Here is a 17,093-nt window from a genome sequence, read left to right on the forward strand (position 1 = left end):
ACTGGATGAAGCCCTGAACGTAAAATATACAAGACGTCTGCCTGGGACACAATCTGTACGACATGTGAAATGGTTTCAACCATAAAAATGAACGAGTTGCTACTGCTGACCAGGACACACCGAGAAAGTTAAGCCAGAATTTTTAAAACAATTGTTTTAATGGTTTATATGCAATTTGTTGCTAGGTCCTCTCTCCCTCCCCTCACAGTATACATGATATTGCAGATCCCCCTCAAACATAAAAAATAAATTGGGGAGGGGCATTTCAGGAAACAAATGGACTGAACAATCAGATAAAAGTTCAATTTTAGCTGTTAAAATGTTAGCTCAATACTTAAAATAGTAGCTTCTGCAAAAACAGGACCTCCATGATCACTATTAAAATAACCTAAAACAAAAGAGCGCCACCAATGGGTAGTACTGAGCTTTGGTCATCTAAGAAAACGTGAACCCAAAAAACACTTGAGAACGGGCAGTGGGCACCACAAAGCTCCTCTCTGCAAACCAGGCATTGGACCATGTGTTGGAGGTCAGCGCCCACTGCTGTTGGGGCTTTTGAACATGGAATTTGGTTGAATTTTCTTTATATTAAAAGAAAAGCAAAAAAAGCCTTCTGGATCTGCTGGTGGCCCCATGGTCTTTGACACACACGCTGAGTGTTTTGGTACTTCTTCCGTTTTCCCACCCAGAAAGATGCCCGACAACATTACAAGGAGAAGCCTCTTGATCTCCCGCTAACCACGTTCACCTTTCCGCAGCCCACACCGCTGAACCTCCAAACAGTTCTCATCTGAGGGCCCACTAGGCAGGAACTGAGGGAGAGCTGCTGGGGCCACAGTGCCTCAGAGCCTCGCGACCCTTGTCTGCCTGCCTGGCCCCCGTGGTATCCTGGTGTCACTTCGAGCCCAGGAAAGTGCGGCAACACTACTTCTTGCCCCGTTTTCACGAAGCAGCCGAGGAAGAGCTGGGGGGAGGTGGTGGCTCAGTTCGAAGCGCTGCTGCTGAAGGAGCTCGAGGTGGAGGGTGTGGAAGGTCCAGGGCCACCGGTGGTGCTCACCGACTTACGGATATGGGGCAGAAGGAAAGGGTCACTGGCTAGCTGGTGCACGTCAATGCGGTCCTCTTTGCGGTAAGCCAGGCAGCGCCGGATGAAGGCCTGATGAGCAAATGGATTGAACAGAGTTAAACTAAGACAACTGACTGCAGAGGCAACATGCACGCCACACCATGGGAAGACCCAACCTTGGCTTGAACGCGGCCTTTGTTCCATTTTGTGATGACCGGAAAAGAGCTATGTAAGGTGAGATGGCATTTTTCCTCACATAGGTTTACATAGGTTTGATTCCCATTTGGTCTATGTTTTCCCCATGTTTGGATCCCTCTCCTTTGGGGTACTGTGCTTTACTCCCATAGGGCAAAAGCATGCTTTTGACACAGAACTGCCTGTAGTATCAGTGTGTGTGTGTGTCCACCGATGGACTGTTCTGGATACAGCTTGCCTAGCCTAGTGCCCTTGGCTTCCAGGAGAGGCTCCAGTCCACACAGTAAGTTGCTTTGGAGAAAAAGCATCAGTTAAATGAACGTAAATGTGGGCGAGTTAATGAATCACGGTAGACTAACTGAACACGCTGTCTAAGCTCTTTAGCTACCAGCGAAGTTTAATTACCTCAGCAATTTTAACACAAAAACAGTCGTTACCATTTGTGCCTGTTATTTCAATACTGCTGTTGGCCTCCCCACCCCCCGTGGAGTGCGATGAACCACTACGCTGACTCTTTACTCTGGTTTCCTGCAGGATTACATTCACCAACAGGTGAACACCTTAAATGACAGACAGTCTTGCCCACAAATGCAGGCTATAATACCTCCTGTTGATAGTGCTGAGTGTGACGGACATGTCACATATGCGTTCACACAGAGGCAGGACTCATAGCTGCCAGTCAAAGACCAGGTAAATCCAACTCGTTCCAGCAAGACCTGCCACCGCTGCCTCTGCAGAGTACCTTGGCTTCAGGTGAGACCACAGGTTTGGGTGGAAACTGAACCTCCGTGGCTTTCAGGATGGTGTTCTCCTGTAGGATGTCCTGCTGGGACTGGTTGTGTCCGAACGGCTACGAGAGAGAAAGAGATTCTTCTAGAACCAGGGAGTGAAAGGAAGCCACAGCAAGGCACGGTCAACGAGAGCTTCTTTACCTTCCGGCCATACAGGCTCTGGTAGAAAATGACTCCTACTGACCACACATCCACCTTGTTGGAGATCTTGGGCGGTTCTTTCCCCACCACAAAGCACTCAGGAGGGAGGTACCTGCATGAGCCAAAGATATCGTTACCACCATCAGTCAAACAACATTTGCGCACGTGATGGAACGTCACGCTTGCGGTGTGGATTACCTCTGCTACCCTGAGTGGCAACACATCAAATAGGCAAAGGCAGGCGCCCTGGGTCCAGCGTCACAGTCCCATGTAAACCAATGGCTACGAAGGGTGCTCCCATTTTCTAACTCGACAGGGAGCTAGTCCATTGGCTTGACTGGACCAGTTTTGTTTTGTTGAGTGGTGTTTGGCGGCGCCGCGGTTACCAGTAGGTCCCTGCTCCCTGAGACGTCAGCTCCATCCCGTCCACTGAGTTGTAGCTGTCATCATCCATTATCTTAGAGAGGCCAAAGTCGGTGATCTTGATCTCCCCGCAGGCAGTACCATTCACAAGGAGGATGTTCCCTGTTACGATCAAAGGTCAGGCACCAGAGGTTAACTGCGAGAAAAATACCAGCAATAGTACCTCTGCATTACTACCAGAAAGTACTCAGACATAGCAAAGAACTGGTAGAGCACAGTAAATAAGTGTCACAGTGCCATTTTTCTGGTGTGAGAGCATAAACCAAGACTACTGAAGAACAGTCCACTCCAGGCTGACCCTAGAAAGAACCTGAATCTAATTTACCTTTCTGTCTACACTAAACCAAACCATTTAGCTCCCTGTCAAAGCTCTTACTGTTCTGAACAGACCTGGACAGTCTGCTTAAAGACACTCCAGTGCTACAAGAGCCTTCCTGTAGAAACTAAGTAGCACAGTGGTGCACCAGGTAGTGCTACTGTGACTGTAGATCTGGGTTTGAATCCAGCATGATCTCACTGCGTTTGCATGGGTTCTCTTTCCTCCCACAATGTAAAGGTGTGTATAAGAAGAAAATTGTAAACCACTTCTGTACCCTCTATTACCATGAAAACATGTGAGTGGTTGCCAATGGCCTTCAACTCAGCACTTGTCCTAACTGAACCCTTCCAAGCCCAAAAGGAATCAGCCATACAGTGCCGATTGAACTTACCGGGCTTGAGGTCATAATGTATGATGGGCGGCCGGATATCATTGAGGTACTTGAGTGCACTGACGATCTGCATGATGATAGAGCGGCCCTCCTTCTCCGACATTAGCTTGTGCTGCTTCAGGTAGAAGTCCAAATCGTTGCCCTCGCAGTACTCCAACACCGTGCAGAATCTGCAACAGAACACAGCAGCTTTGGTCAGAACTCACATAGGAGCCAAATGTAGATAAAAGAAATCATTACCTCTGAAAGGACAAAAACACTGTACACTGACAACAGTATGTGGCAGCATTGTGCGTTGCGTGTGTGTGCTTAAGTATTAGCGTTAGTATGTACAGGGTGGCCAAAAAAGCCCTTATGCATGTTTTTTTTTTTTAAAACTACCTTTTATCTGTATGCACCACTCCAATATCTATACATTTCAATAAAACTGATGCATAGGAACTTTGAGGTCATTCTGTATATAAATTGAAAAGCCACTAAACACTGAAAATGTCAAACAAATTGGCAGAAACTTGTTTCATTTTGCCAACAGGTAACAGAAGGGAAGTGAGCTCCTCCTTGTTAGAGGCACACACCTGTGCTATACAGAAATGAGTGACTTACGAGTCTGTGTCGAGTGAGAAGTAGTCATACAATTTTACAATCCTTGGATGGTCCAGCTCCTTGTGGATCCGGTATTCCCTGCAGGCGTGCCTGAAACACCATTCAACCATGTGTGCATGCAGCCCAAACGTAGCAAAGTGCTCAGACACCTCACAAAACAATTAACTCCCCTCCCTTAAAATGTGATGAGTGAAAAGGATTACATATATATTTTAAAAACTGATCAGAGGGTCAAGGAGGCCACCAAGAAAAAGCCTCCTTCGAGAATGAGACCTTATACCACCGCACTAAGCACCCTGTGCACAAAACAGACTTCCATTAAAATCTTAGGATTCCAACACACTTGGAACAGTGCTGAAGGACCGCAGTACAGCCAAACAAAGGGACAAGCTCTAAGGGCATCGATTTGCTATGTCATATAACCCTGCAGTTCAGTGATTCTAAGAGCCTTTCCACTGAATGGCTGTGAGCAATGCTCAGTTTATGCTTTAACATTTAGTTCTGGTGGCAAAGCGTTAATACATTATTGGATCACAAAGTGCTGTTGAACCTCATTTTGATAAACCGCATGTCCAGCTGACTGCAGCTCTCCCCACTAAAAGAGGGAAAATGATACAGATGTCCCCAAATGCTTTCTAAATAAGCAAACGGTACATCTGAAGTGATCCTTTTTATATAGTACATAAAGAAAGTATGAATTTTACAGGGGGGAAAGGCATCTATTCCGGTAGGCCAAAATATCAGTTGCGTACCAACGCATAGTCACAGAAACTCACAGCGTGTTCCTTTAAAAAAAAAAAAAAAAAAACAGGGCAACCGGATCAAAACCAAGGCACAAGTGTCAGGGTCACTCACTTGTGGTAGTTCTCCTTCTTCTCATCCCGCCAGTTCTTATTCAACTGGTGGATTTTAACAGCCGCATACCTTTGCTCTGTCAGGTCAAAGGCCTGCATGGATTTAAACCAAATAAATAAGCAAGACAGCAACACGAATGAATGCTAAGCTGCACTGAGATACATTTGCTGTGATCCTCAAGTAAAATAATGCTCTCTCACACACACAGGGATTTGTTGCAATGAATGTGATGTTTAAAACATGATTGTTTGGGTGGGGGGGGGGGAGTGTGGAACAGGTCTTGAAGCTCTTCACCTTGTAGACTTCACTAAATCCCCCTCGACCTAACAAGTGCAAGAGCAGGTACCGGTCATTCAGTGTGGGATGGTCTTTGAATCTGGGGGAAACAAGCAGCAAGAGGTTCAGTATAAGAGCAGCAGTTCACATTCTTCATACTGGGCTGTGTAAAGAAACAGCAGCTCTACACAGACAACCCAGTTCTGCACTACCACACCAACATGAAATGTTCAACTAGTGAACAGAAAGAACACTAACTTGTAGAATCAGTGGAGTGTGCTGCATAATGCAGTCTCACATTGAAAGCAAATTCCGCAAACCTACACCCTGAAATACAGCAAAACAAAGAACACTTCAGGAACAGGTGGAACGCACTGTGAATTGTCCTCGTTGTGTATTCTCTTGAGCTCTCGGATGTGAAGGTTCCGTATGCGTTCTAACCGTTCCAACTCTGCCTGGATCTCTGCTTCTTCCTGTGGAAAATGACCACATGGCACACAAGTCACACAAAGGAGAGGTAAAAGGTGGAAGCAGAAGGCACACAGTACTGGAACAGAAGGGGGGGAGGGCAAAGAAACTGATACACACAAACAGATGTGCTGAAAGGGTCACAAACAGAACCAGACCAGGCTACAACAAAGACAGCTGCAGTGCTGTGAGAGAGACAGCGTAGGACAACATCACGGCTACACAATAACATTATATCCTTTACCTTCTTGAGATGGCCCAGCCTCAGCTTGAAGATCTCTTCTTGCTCATGATACTCTGCAAGAGACAACCTGTAGGAACGAGAAACAGAAAGTGGACATATACGCAAATACAGACTATGCGAGTTTTAAAAGGGTTTGAAACTATGATCCTGCTCACATGTGGGGTTTTTAAAGCTCATTTATTTAGGGGTCCTGGAGTTGGTTTATCTCCATTACAGACAGAATTCTAATGAGGATGACGTAATGTGAAAACTATTGACCGTGAAAGTGTACTTGCAGCGATTAAAGTGGGGGAAGAGGCTTACGCTTCATTCTCTGTTCCATTGGCTTTGCTCTTGCGTTTGTTCTGCTCCAGGCTAGGAGGCGGAGTCTGGCCCATTGCGGGTGGCTTCCTCTTAGCCAGGAGCTTCCGCTGCCTCTCGATGTCCTCGCGTTGGGAGTTGATCCTCTCTTGCTGCCTGTTTGGGAGGGAAGGAGGGGGAGAGAAGTGTCAGGCCTCTGCTGGACTGGGATGTTAGAGATTCCCGTGAAGGAGTGAGGCAGCTTGGAAGCAACATGAACGAAAGTGAAAAGCAGGTCACCCCCTACTTTGAAAATGTTCTCATGCAGTAAATGTGTGATTAGAAACAGTTCACATTGGCGTGCCCAAATTTGGCAACAGACCAGAGTCCTGCAAGATACTCAGTTGGCAGATGAAATACCATGTGAGGTGATGTGATGCAGCCAACTAGGTCAATACAGAAGCTTAGAGCTGACATGAAACGGGAATCATTTACTTTTATTCGTTTAGCAGCTGCTTTTCTTTAAAACAACACATACATCCAAGAACAATGCAAAAGCACAAGCAGAAGATACTGAGATATATTTAGAACGTAAGAGTTACGAAGATGTACACATTTTTCTGTTCACTTGTTTTCAGTTGCGTTTTCTTCACTATTTTTAAAGAGTTCTTGACAGCTCTGCAGCCATGTCTCTTTCTCTTAATGTAATGCATAAATTGTACTTTTGAAATGGACATCGCTTTGGACAAAAGTGTCTGCTAAATGAATAAATTTAAAATGCGAAATGCACTCAGCAGAACTGTTGAAGCACAAATTCCAACTCCCTTCTACAATGTTTGCAGCTTGTGTTTTGTGTTACTGAGTGCTAGTGATCAGCAGCAAGATGACAAACATCTGAGATAAACCATAAAACATTCAAAATAAATAGGAATTCAGAGATGCATTAAAATGTCAGTAAAAACTAACTCAAAGATGCTAAAATAGGTCTTACAGCATATTTATATTGTTGCCACATCCGAGACTATCGGAACATAACCAGAGAAGAAATCAGTGTACATCAATTCTAATGTATTATTTCTTTAAAAATATTAAATACATGTTTAGTGCAATTAATGGAAAATACTGCTACAATGAGTACTGGAATCTTGTGACTATTTCTTACAGTATAAAAATTCTCATGTTTAAATTTCATACCGTATAAGCATGGTCACTGAGAATGCTGTCCTACCTATGTTTCTCTTAAAACACTACTCATATCAATAGTTTACTCAAAATATTACAGCATAAGTAAAGGTCTGTGCAAAAAGTGCCTGTATAACAGGGGATGGCCATACTATGCTGCTTCATAGCTCTTTCAGTGAAACAGTAGTTGGACGCTGCCTCAGGTTACACATGCATGAGACAATTCAGAAATGAAGACATGTTGGAGACGGGCCAGAGTCCCAGGCGTTAAAAGGACAAGAGAGTAAGGTAACTTGGGCGGGGCCTTACTTCATGAGGTTCTGGAAGGCATATCCATCAGTCCACTGTTCTGTGAAGGAGGCTCCATGCCTTACAGTGGTGAAGTGTCCCAGTCGCAGCCGGTCCTGCATGCTTTTTTCCCGACACGCCATCTTCTCCTGCTTGGACTGAAGACATTCGAAGGACACAGACCTCAGGCAATGTGTGTGAGGCTACTCCTCACAATGAGGCAGAGGCAGAGGCAGACAAAACGCATCCTAACAACTTCTGTTTAACCGATTATGTGAATCGCCACCATTACAAAGCTAGTAAGTGGTTACTGCTAAATACTAGTCATCAATTTAGGGGGGCAGTATAGTTTACTAAATCAATACAGATTAAGTACCCTTACTTAATGAACATTAGTTGCTGGCTTACTTTCATTAGACCTGCACAAACTACTGACTTACCAGTATTTAAAAAGGGCATCAGATATGAGCATAAGGGTAACTAACATGCTGTGTTGGCCAAAATAATCAACTAAGTCAGTTTAACCAAAACAAATTGTATCAGTTGTCTGCTAAATAAGAAACTGGTACAAATTTAAGCAGGTGCAGGAGAGGACAGCACTCAGGAAAGAAGAATGACAAGTGGGATCACACTCACCTTCTCAATCAAAAGCTTCTTGCTCATAGTGACACATTTGTTGAGCCGCTCCTTGTACCTCTCCAGCATCCGCTGCTGCTCATCAATCTGCCTTCTCAAGTCACAGTTCACCTACAGGAAGACACCCCAGGAACTTTCAGCTCGAGTTCCAATCACAATTCCCAAATGCTCCGTGACAAAACAAAACTGCATTTTGACAGACTATACTTTTTCATTTCGCGTGATAGTTTAACTGAATTGTGCAGCGGAGTTTTGGAAACATGTCAGTCTTACTCGGAGAAGGTCATCTATACGTCCCTCTTTCTTCTCCAGATCCGAGTTCTTGTTATTTTCCAGAGCTACAAGCTTTTCTATGGTAAGATCAGACTGCAAAAGCAAAGACATGTGGAAAATTGAGGTGAACCAAAGAATGTAACTGAAATAAGTCATGTTAAAAATTGATAAATCTATATATGAATGAGTTTTCTAAACATTGTTAATTCTGTAGTTGCATGGCACATGACACCTGTGTGGCTTTATGAACTGTGTGAGCGGAGGCCGGTTTCAGGGAGTTGGTAGAGTGGTCTGTGTTGGCAGAGCCCACAGAGGAGGGACTGCCTTGCTGCACCTGTTTTATAGGCACACAGAAAACAAGACAAACTGAAAATCAGGTCCCAAGTGTTACTTTAAATGAGCCAACACACATCACGGTATCTAGCTGCTATGCTCCCCAAAATATTTAAGGGTTGCTGGTTCAAGAACAGGCCCAAAGATTTTTCCACTAAAGTGCCCAGCTTTACAAGTGGATAAAACTGCAAACTTATTCTGAGTAAAAAGGCCTTTAGGTAAAGAAAAATCAAAACAAAAACACCAGTTACATCATGAAAATATTATGCAATAACTGCTGTACAGTGCACTGAAACATATGTTTGAAATTGTAAAGAAACGACAAGACAGAAAATCCAGCTTGAAAGGGGAGAGACATAGGCTAAGCGTGCAGAACTTTGCTCACCGAAGCTGGGGGGTTAGAGAGGGAATGCTGGGGGGAGGAGCGGACCAGGGGTTGGATGCTGCGACCAGGACTGGTACCAAGACCGCAACCACCCGCGAACTAAGAGCAACCGTGTCCAAGCAGGAATGGAGGAAAGGCACAACAACAAAAGAGCAGCAATGAATAAGAGCTAGAAAGGCAGAAAGAAACTTAGCATCGACTCAGTCTGATTATGGCATGAAATTTATGGAGTGACATTTTCGGATATGAAACCATCAGGCTTCTCAAAGTTCTCTCACCTCAAAATAGTCACTGATTTTATGCCCTCTTGTTACTCCTTTTCCTAAGGGGAATACAACACTTTAATGTATGCAAAAACTTTAAACAATAAGATGGAGAAAAAGTGAAATTTCAAATAAACTTTTGAAAGAAACACATGACCTACACAATCAATGCCTTACATTTTTCCTGGGCTTTGCAGAAGTGACCCTTACCTTGACAGCCATCGTACACGTCTCCTTTCCGTTTCCTTGCTCTCTGGTCATTGGACTTCTTCTCAGGAGTCTTTCAAAAAACAGGAGAAAAACAAACAAAAAAACAAACAAACAAACAAACAAACATATATTAAACAATTACAATATGTAAACTGGCAGGTCATGTCACGTCAAACTCTTGCCTAGCATATTTGCTAATGCAACACGTGGCAACAACTTTTATAAAATACTCTTGCAATGTTAGCGCTACACTGAGATGGGAATTAGCATGACTTATCTATAATGGGAAAAAGTATTTCGACGCCAAGACAAATCGATGCGGCCAAGGCGTGAAGGCCTGCCAACCTCAAGCTCCTTGTCACTCAGAGAGCCCACACTACACAGGCTCTGATTGGACGACTCGTTTCCTGGACCCTGTGGACAAACACAAAGATATTCAACCTGCTTTCTTACAAACATTCCTCCGGTGAGTAAGTATGACCTGGAGAGGCATTTTTTCTTGTCCCAGCAACATGCATATTGATGGCAGCAGTTTTACAAATGTTCAGTTTTCCTGAGTTAGAGAGTGAAGCATCAATGTTCTGACAGGCTGTTACAAACCTGCCATGCTGGTTAACAAGTGTCAGCAGGAGGCTCCTCCTGCCCAGATACCAGGCAAATACCAAAAAGAAGTGACAAAGAGACAAGAAACAGCTAAGAACTGGGGGATTACACAACCTCTGAAATGTAAGGTAAAAGCAGGTCTTCACCACAGTACTGCTCAGCGTGGTCCAAGCTATCCCATAATTCCATCACTGCACCGAGAAGTCTGGATCCAGTTGGCAATGGTGATGGACAAACGATTTCTGCTTATTCATGCGACTAGCAATTTTTCAAACTAAGTAAGATTGAGAAGCCCACCTGCTAATAATGTGAAACGGTGAAATTTTTCACTGCGAATAAAACATGGTACTCTTCCTGATGAAACTAACATCAGCGCACCTCCCTCCGCAGCATGATGCACATTTAGGAAGAGCAGAGAGACTGACATCAGCTCACCACCACCAGCATCTCTCAGTCTCTCTCCCTCTCTCTCACACACACACACACACACACACACACGTGCACGCAGAAGCATGGCAGAACAGTCATTTGCCTGCCCACGGCTGGCCCCCCCAAACCCCACGCAACTCAGGCCACAGTCACATGGCTCTTGCAGCCGCCATTTTCCTGGGTGCTGCCCAAGCACTGGAGCCTGGCAGCGAGCCTGCAGCTTAGCCCTGGCACAAATTGCTTCCGCAGATCCACACCTCGCCAGCAGCACCCGGGTCTATCCCTTTCAACAAAGAAGCCAAAGATGGAAGGCACCTCGCTAGCCTGGTGAAACCGCCCACAGCCGCCATTCCTTTTTCTAGCATCAGTGCAGTGGAACAAGCACTAAGCCTCAATGCCCCACTGCCCAGCAGCTTCTCTCTCCACCTCAAATCCCCATTATATCGCTTTTGGGACTCATTATCCCACTGATATCAGTGGTCTTTATTAATAATGCTGCTTGCACAGAAAATGGAAATACCCAGACTTTGCAGGTACAAATCAGTTGCCAACTAGAAAGCAGCCCTGCAAAATTAAATCAGTCAATTACTCAGAGCTGAAAGAGAAAGTCAGTGCCTTTTTTTTTTTTGGCCCAAATTGATCAGATGAGTCCTGGGATACAATGAAAAGCAGGGTAGAGCTGCCGGCCAAACGGAGACGGACGACCAAAGATCTCCGCTGTGCTCCGGCACAATTCTGCCGAGGAGGAGGACCCGGGTGCACCGGAGATGCTGCGTTGCCCTCGCCCTTCCCTCATCCCCGCCGCTGTACTACGGACCTTGGCCACACCGACTCCAGTGAAACGTGCCTCCAGGAGCTCCTGTCGCCGAGGGTCCAGGCTGTGCAGTTCCTCCATCATGTCTGCAGAAAGGAGGCTGGTGGAGAAGAGAGAAAGATTAGGAAATGGCAGCAGCTGCATCACAGCCTGTTGCTACGGCCTTGATGACACAATGAAATTAACGGTACAGGAAGAATAAGCGGCGTGAAGACGGCTGCTGGACAGGAAGCATTCAGAGTTCTACGAGAGAAATGGGTTCGGGGGGGACAGACTTGCCTCAAATGTCACCATGAGTGTGTTGTGTGAGAATAGTAATCCTGAACATCACAAAAAAAACTTAAAGCACAGACATCCTCTAAATATAATTTCAATTCCAATATGTACTGGTCTGAGCCTACAAATCTCACTAATGTACGTACCATGGTGAATAAATGGGTAAATCATTGTAAGAAGCACATTGCAAGTGTCATCTGAATAAAGTTTAATTATAAGAAATGTAGTGATATCAAACATCAAAATCCTGTCTGTAGAAACACCACTTCACAGCTGGAAACACCCCCAACTCCAAGTCTCAGGGAACAAACAAACAAACAAACACACACACACACACACACACACACACACACACACACACAGACAGAGAGAGAGAAAGAGCTCAGGCTTCTGAAGTCCAAGGCCTTTTCTTCCAGAATCTGCCAGGAACATATTCATACTGTTCTCAAGAGTTGCTGTCTGTCTGTCTGTCTGTCTCTCTCGCTCTCTCACACACACACACACACACATTCCAGCAATTTCTCGAAACCCTACTCCTCCTCCTGCTTTGCGACACAAAATGAGCCCAAACCGGGTCTCCGGGCCTCGGTCCGCAGGCAGCTGCCCGCTAAAAAGTCTCCCATCATGAAGCGGCTGTGAAGCTGCTCGCCACTCGGTGCCACACACTCACTGTCACAGCAGCCCCGTCCGCCCCTCGCTTCGGACACAAGAAGAAAAAGAAGAAGAAGAAGCCAAGCGAGAAGCGCCTGGACACACCGGCGTCACCGGCCTCCATCCACCACCTACCTAGCCTAGTCCTCCAGTCCATCACCTCCGTCCGTGTCCTCCGCAACAGCAACAACAACAAGCACCACCGCGCCGCGCGGGTGCGATTCCAGCCAGGTGATCATCATCAACATCATCACATCATCATCATCACGCAGCCATGGCTCACCTTCCTCCATGTACCTGCTCGGCAGTCCGAGACGAGAGCCTCTGTCCGTTCGGCGCTCCGCTTTCGAGCTCTGCTTCTGCGGTTGTTCCACCCTCTCGCTCGGAGCCCGAGGGGCCCGCGCCGAGCTGCAGAGGCCGCGGCCCTCCTTTCCTTGCCCGCACAGCTGGCGGGGAATGTGCGCGCAGGCCTCCAAATCCCCGGCCTTTCCTGCGCGCTCGTGAACGGCGCCCCGTGCGAGCGTCGCGGTCTCTCTTCCTCACAGCGCCCGCCTGTCTCGGTCGGCTCCCGCTGCAGCGAGCAGCACTCTTCACCTTGACACGTTCATCATGGACGGGTTGAATAAAATAAAAAAAATAAATGAAATAAAAAAAGCCACCGCGTGCGCTCCCCTACCTTTCTTCAGGCGAGCCCAGTCGCTAGCTAGCTAGCCAGCTAGCTAACTTTAACGACTTTTTTAAAATTTAAATTTAAAGAAATTGTATTTTTAAAAAAAAAAAAAAAAAAAAAACACCACACACACGCAATTGTCGCAAGTGGGTTCACTCAGCGTGCAGCCTCGGTTCATCTACTCATGGCGTTCCGCGAAAACAGCGCCGCTCCGACCGAGTTCATTTTGCTGCGTAAGCACAAGGTAACTGATGTGGACCGACCGCTATCGGCTCGGCTCGGCTCGGTTCTGGGTGTTTTTTTAACACTGTAGTGTAAACAATAATCAGTAAATCTCACGCGCTCTCGTGAGATCGCGCAACGCGGCTTTTCCTCGCCACGCCTGGAGCGCGCGCACGCGCGCGCCCGGCCAGTCGGCGGAGCTGTGCGACGCGAGCGGCGTTTTTTTTTTCCCCTCCTCCCCCGTTTTCCACAAAACACCCCCCGCCCCGCCCCGCCCCGCCCCGCCCCACCCCCGCAATCAATCAATTAACGACTGTTAGCATTAGCATTAGCGGTGACTTCGTGTTGAGCGCAGTGGCTGCAGACGCGAACGCCCGAAAACGTGTTTCCACTCCGCGTCGCTCACGCGTTCGGTCGCGTTCGGTCACTCTTGTGTTTGTCACTTTAATTCGTTGACATTTATCGAATTTGGTTCATGTTCTCTTTGTCGACGCCACAAAAAGTCTTGCAGTCACTACATTTTAGCAGTTAAAGTTGCTCTCGACGTGACAAGTTTCACTGGGCTGTGGTTGTTGTTGTTGTTGTTGTTGTTGTTGTTGTCACCGGCGTCTTTACTAAACGAGTCCAGAGACGATTGAACGTTGCTGAAGGAAGCAAAAATGTCATTTATTGGTTTGGTGTTTCAGCTCGTGTGTGTGACAAGGAAAGTACAGTATTTCCACACCTTAGAACAGTACATTTTGACGAAAGCGAGCGGCGACACCAACTGACAGAAACTCAGCATAAGACAAGAGCAGCGACATGATCAAGTCTTTATGAACATTTTCATTTTTGAAGATAATAACCTCGAATTGCAGTAGAGTCTTAGTTCACAGTATCATTTCTTCCCGAAAGTGGTGAGAAATTCAACAAATTTTGACACAAATAAAAACCTTTTCTACTCTAACAGGGCGGTTGTGCCCTGACAGGGACAGCTGGTACCCTGGAGGTTTGAGCCGCTGTATTTGGACCCGTTTTTTACATGCAGTGGGCTCTTGACTCTAACAAACACAGTTTTATTACACTTTACCTCACTGTGTGGCTTGTTTTAATCCAATAAGAACATCGCATCAGATGGGGGTCCAGTCATATGGTCCCCAAAGCCCTCATCCATGTCCCAGTAGCATCTGCTGGAGGTTCCACAGCTTCATCTTTCGCTCCTTGTTTGTCACCTTTGTCGAGATGAATAAAGGGCGGAATGACGCCAGTTACAGCGCAGACACAACAGCTGCGTTCATGTAACGTTCATTCATACCGTCAGCACTTATTAACGTGGACATGTTTCAACTCCTCTCCAGCAAGTCACATTTTCTCAAACAGTACATGACTCATGGATGTTTTCTTTCAAAAGAATACCTACAGACTCTGTGATGGACTGGCATCCCGTCCAGGATGTACCCTCCCCGCCAGCCTTGCACACCCGACGCTTCCAAGATAGGGTCTGGTTCACTACAACCCTGCTTAGGAGAATTGCTTTTTGTGATTGGACGGATGGATGGAGGGATGGAGACATAATCAATGTTTAAATGCGCAAAAATTAAACCTTTTATCTATGAAGATGATAATGTCAGCAGATATATTCTGAGAAAGTGTAAAGAAATGTTGATTTCCTAATTATTTACTCTGTTTGAAGACTCCTTTGGACGTAAATTTCCGCTGCAGGTCATTTTCGAACAAGCGTCTGCCACATTTTCACCCTGGGATGATGCAATTTTTGCCCATTCTTTCTACCAAAATTGCTCATGCTGTCACGTTAGATGGGAATTGGCAGTTCAGAGCCTATTTCAAATCTTTGCTCTTAATGTTCTATGGCATTTAAATCAAGGCTCTGAAAGGGTCACTCAGGGACATTCTCCTGTTCTAGCTATAGTACTCCACTGTGGTTTTGGCTTCAGCTTTTGATTACAATTTTGCTGAAAGGTTAATTTTTCTCCCAGTTTTTGGCATTTTAGCAGAACAAGGAAAGTTTGGCCATAAGATTTATGTTTCGCTGCACAGATTTCTTCCCTCGGTGATGACTGCGGTGCCGTTGTTCCACACATCAGTCCTTTCCAGTTTCATAGTAACTTTATGCTGCTGTGACACTTCTTGAACATGTGTGACGCAGTGTAATTCATTTCATGTCGCAATTTGGTTGTTTTCTGACAAGAACAGAATCATTGACATGTTTTTCTAGGATGTAGTTTACAATAGACTTCCGGAATACTTAAAAGTCATAACTTGCTTTACTCTCCTCAGTATGAATTTTAAAAAAAATCAGTCTACCTTTGGTTCACCTGATGGATACATTTTATCCAGCTTTTGATGATTTTTTTTATTGAAGTTTTATCGATTGGTCAAAACCTTTTTATGCTGTTGATCACAACATCTTACTAATGGTATGACGTTGGGGGGGTGTGGTGGTGCAGTGGGTTTGGCCAGGGCCTGCCTCTGGTGGGTCTGGGGTTCAAGACTTGCTTTGGGTGCCTTCTCATGGACTGGCATCCCATCCTGGGTATATCCTCTAAAGGTTGTACATTAACCATTGTTTTAAACAGTGATCTGGTATATACTGATATGTGTCCCTTGATCCTTTAAAAAGTTCATATATACTTTTCCAACCAAGACATAAGTGCGATAATGAGTTTGCAATACATGTTTTCAAGTGCTCTCTGTGCAGAGTGTCATCTGCTAAATTCCTTTGTGCTCCTACTGATGACAGACAGTGGGAAAGGTCATATTTCATATACAACTAAAAATAAAGTATAATGAAATATAATAAAATTGCAAGAACCCCCGTATCAGTCATGTTAGATTTTTTTTCACCAGCTGTCTCATGACATGTTGTTAAGTTCAGATTTTCCCCTAAAAGTCTTATTGTGCTCTTGTGTGGACGTGTACTGTACCTACCTGTACACTGTAATACTCGTGTTTTCTCACTGGTGCAAAAATACTTCTAAAAAGAATAAAAATAATCTTATAAAGGATACAATATCATACTACTGTCTTTGTCTGCAGTGTTTTCGTCACTGACGAAGCGAGAAATTAATAAATGTGTTCACTCCCCAAAGGCGAAGCAGCAGCAGCAGCAGTTTCGTTCGCTCCGATTCCGAAACGTTGCGCTTTCACTTCGTACCTGTAGGTGGCGCTGTTGTCCAACGGCGGAGACGAGTTCGCGTCTCGCTGTGACGCAAAGGCCACTTTACACACTGCAGCTCTTTCTCACACACAACGATCCACAACCATTTCCAAGAATTTTATTCTGAAACTCGGTTGGTAGAAAAGCATGTAAACAAAAGGGAAATGGAACATTTCATTTTCTTCTACACTTCCCTGAATGCCAGCTGAATACCTACTGTGCTGCTGTGCGGGGTTGGGGGGGCAAAACATTGCAAAGCAGGAAAGAAACACAGAGAAAGAGACACATAATCAGTCTGTTTCTAGGGGCCTCAAATATCCAGTTATATCCATTTTCCCCCAGAAGTAAATTCTCATTCTCATTGTTACCGTTTTGTTTTTTTCGTGCGGTATTTCTCTCGTTTTTTGCTCATAGTCTGCGGGGAAGCGTTCAAGAATTTCATGATACTTGTACACGGTACTTGCATCTATGACAACGAACTTGAAAGTTGAAAGTAAACCGATGAAGCAGAAAAACAATGAAAAAGTATCTCACTGCAGCCAACCGTAGGTTTTTGGGAAGCGAAGAAAGAAAAGTCCGGGGCACTTCAGGATGTTCGACCCATTCTTTGCATTTTTATGAGCAGCTCAGGTGAATTAAAGGTCTCTCTC

At 45.3% G+C, this 17,093-nt stretch overlaps 1 protein-coding gene across 5 annotated transcripts; it reads right to left on the bottom strand.

The window, feature by feature from the left end:
• Window positions 1-139: 139 nt before the first annotated feature.
• On the bottom strand, window positions 140-13,489 carry LOC108919623 (serine/threonine-protein kinase tousled-like 2). Of its 5 annotated transcripts, none has more exons than XM_029246840.1 (22): window positions 13,196-13,488; window positions 12,692-12,988; window positions 11,471-11,567; window positions 9,967-10,035; window positions 9,622-9,691; window positions 9,427-9,470; window positions 9,149-9,247; window positions 8,663-8,764; window positions 8,431-8,523; window positions 8,158-8,268; window positions 7,543-7,679; window positions 6,076-6,228; window positions 5,773-5,839; window positions 5,436-5,533; window positions 5,079-5,160; window positions 4,785-4,876; window positions 3,930-4,019; window positions 3,327-3,496; window positions 2,580-2,718; window positions 2,194-2,305; window positions 2,004-2,111; window positions 140-1,156 (listed from the first exon to the last, which is right to left on the bottom strand). In XM_029246840.1, the coding sequence occupies exons 3-22, from the start codon at window positions 11,549-11,551 to the stop codon at window positions 983-985; spliced, it is 2,091 nt and encodes a 696-aa protein (XP_029102673.1). In that variant the 5' UTR covers window positions 11,552-11,567; window positions 12,692-12,988; window positions 13,196-13,488; the 3' UTR covers window positions 140-982. The 5 variants fall into 5 exon arrangements, 4 of the variants coding, with proteins under 4 accessions (XP_029102673.1, XP_029102672.1, XP_018583318.1 ...); XM_029246839.1 differs by having other exon boundaries at window positions 11,471-11,569; window positions 12,683-12,988; window positions 13,196-13,487; XM_018727802.2 differs by having other exon boundaries at window positions 12,678-12,988; window positions 13,196-13,487.
• Between the last annotated feature and the right edge of the window lie 3,604 nt (window positions 13,490-17,093).

The sequence above is a fragment of the Scleropages formosus genome, chromosome 20 (assembly GCF_900964775.1).
Source record: "Scleropages formosus chromosome 20, fSclFor1.1, whole genome shotgun sequence".
Taxonomy (NCBI): domain Eukaryota; kingdom Metazoa; phylum Chordata; class Actinopteri; order Osteoglossiformes; family Osteoglossidae; genus Scleropages; species Scleropages formosus.

Bases quoted from the DNA above. Each gene is read 5' to 3' on its own strand.
- LOC108919623 (XM_029246840.1), bottom strand. From the start codon at position 11,551: ATGATGGAGGAACTGCACAGCCTGGACCCTCGGCGACAGGAGCTCCTG. The intron at 6,229-7,542 runs GTAAGGCCCCGC...CCTCCCAAACAG, and splicing joins GCCTTCCAGAACCTCATGAA to GCAGCAAGAGAGGATCAACT. The intron at 5,534-5,772 runs GTAAAGGATATA...CATTTTCCACAG, and splicing joins GGCTGGGCCATCTCAAGAAG to GAAGAAGCAGAGATCCAGGC.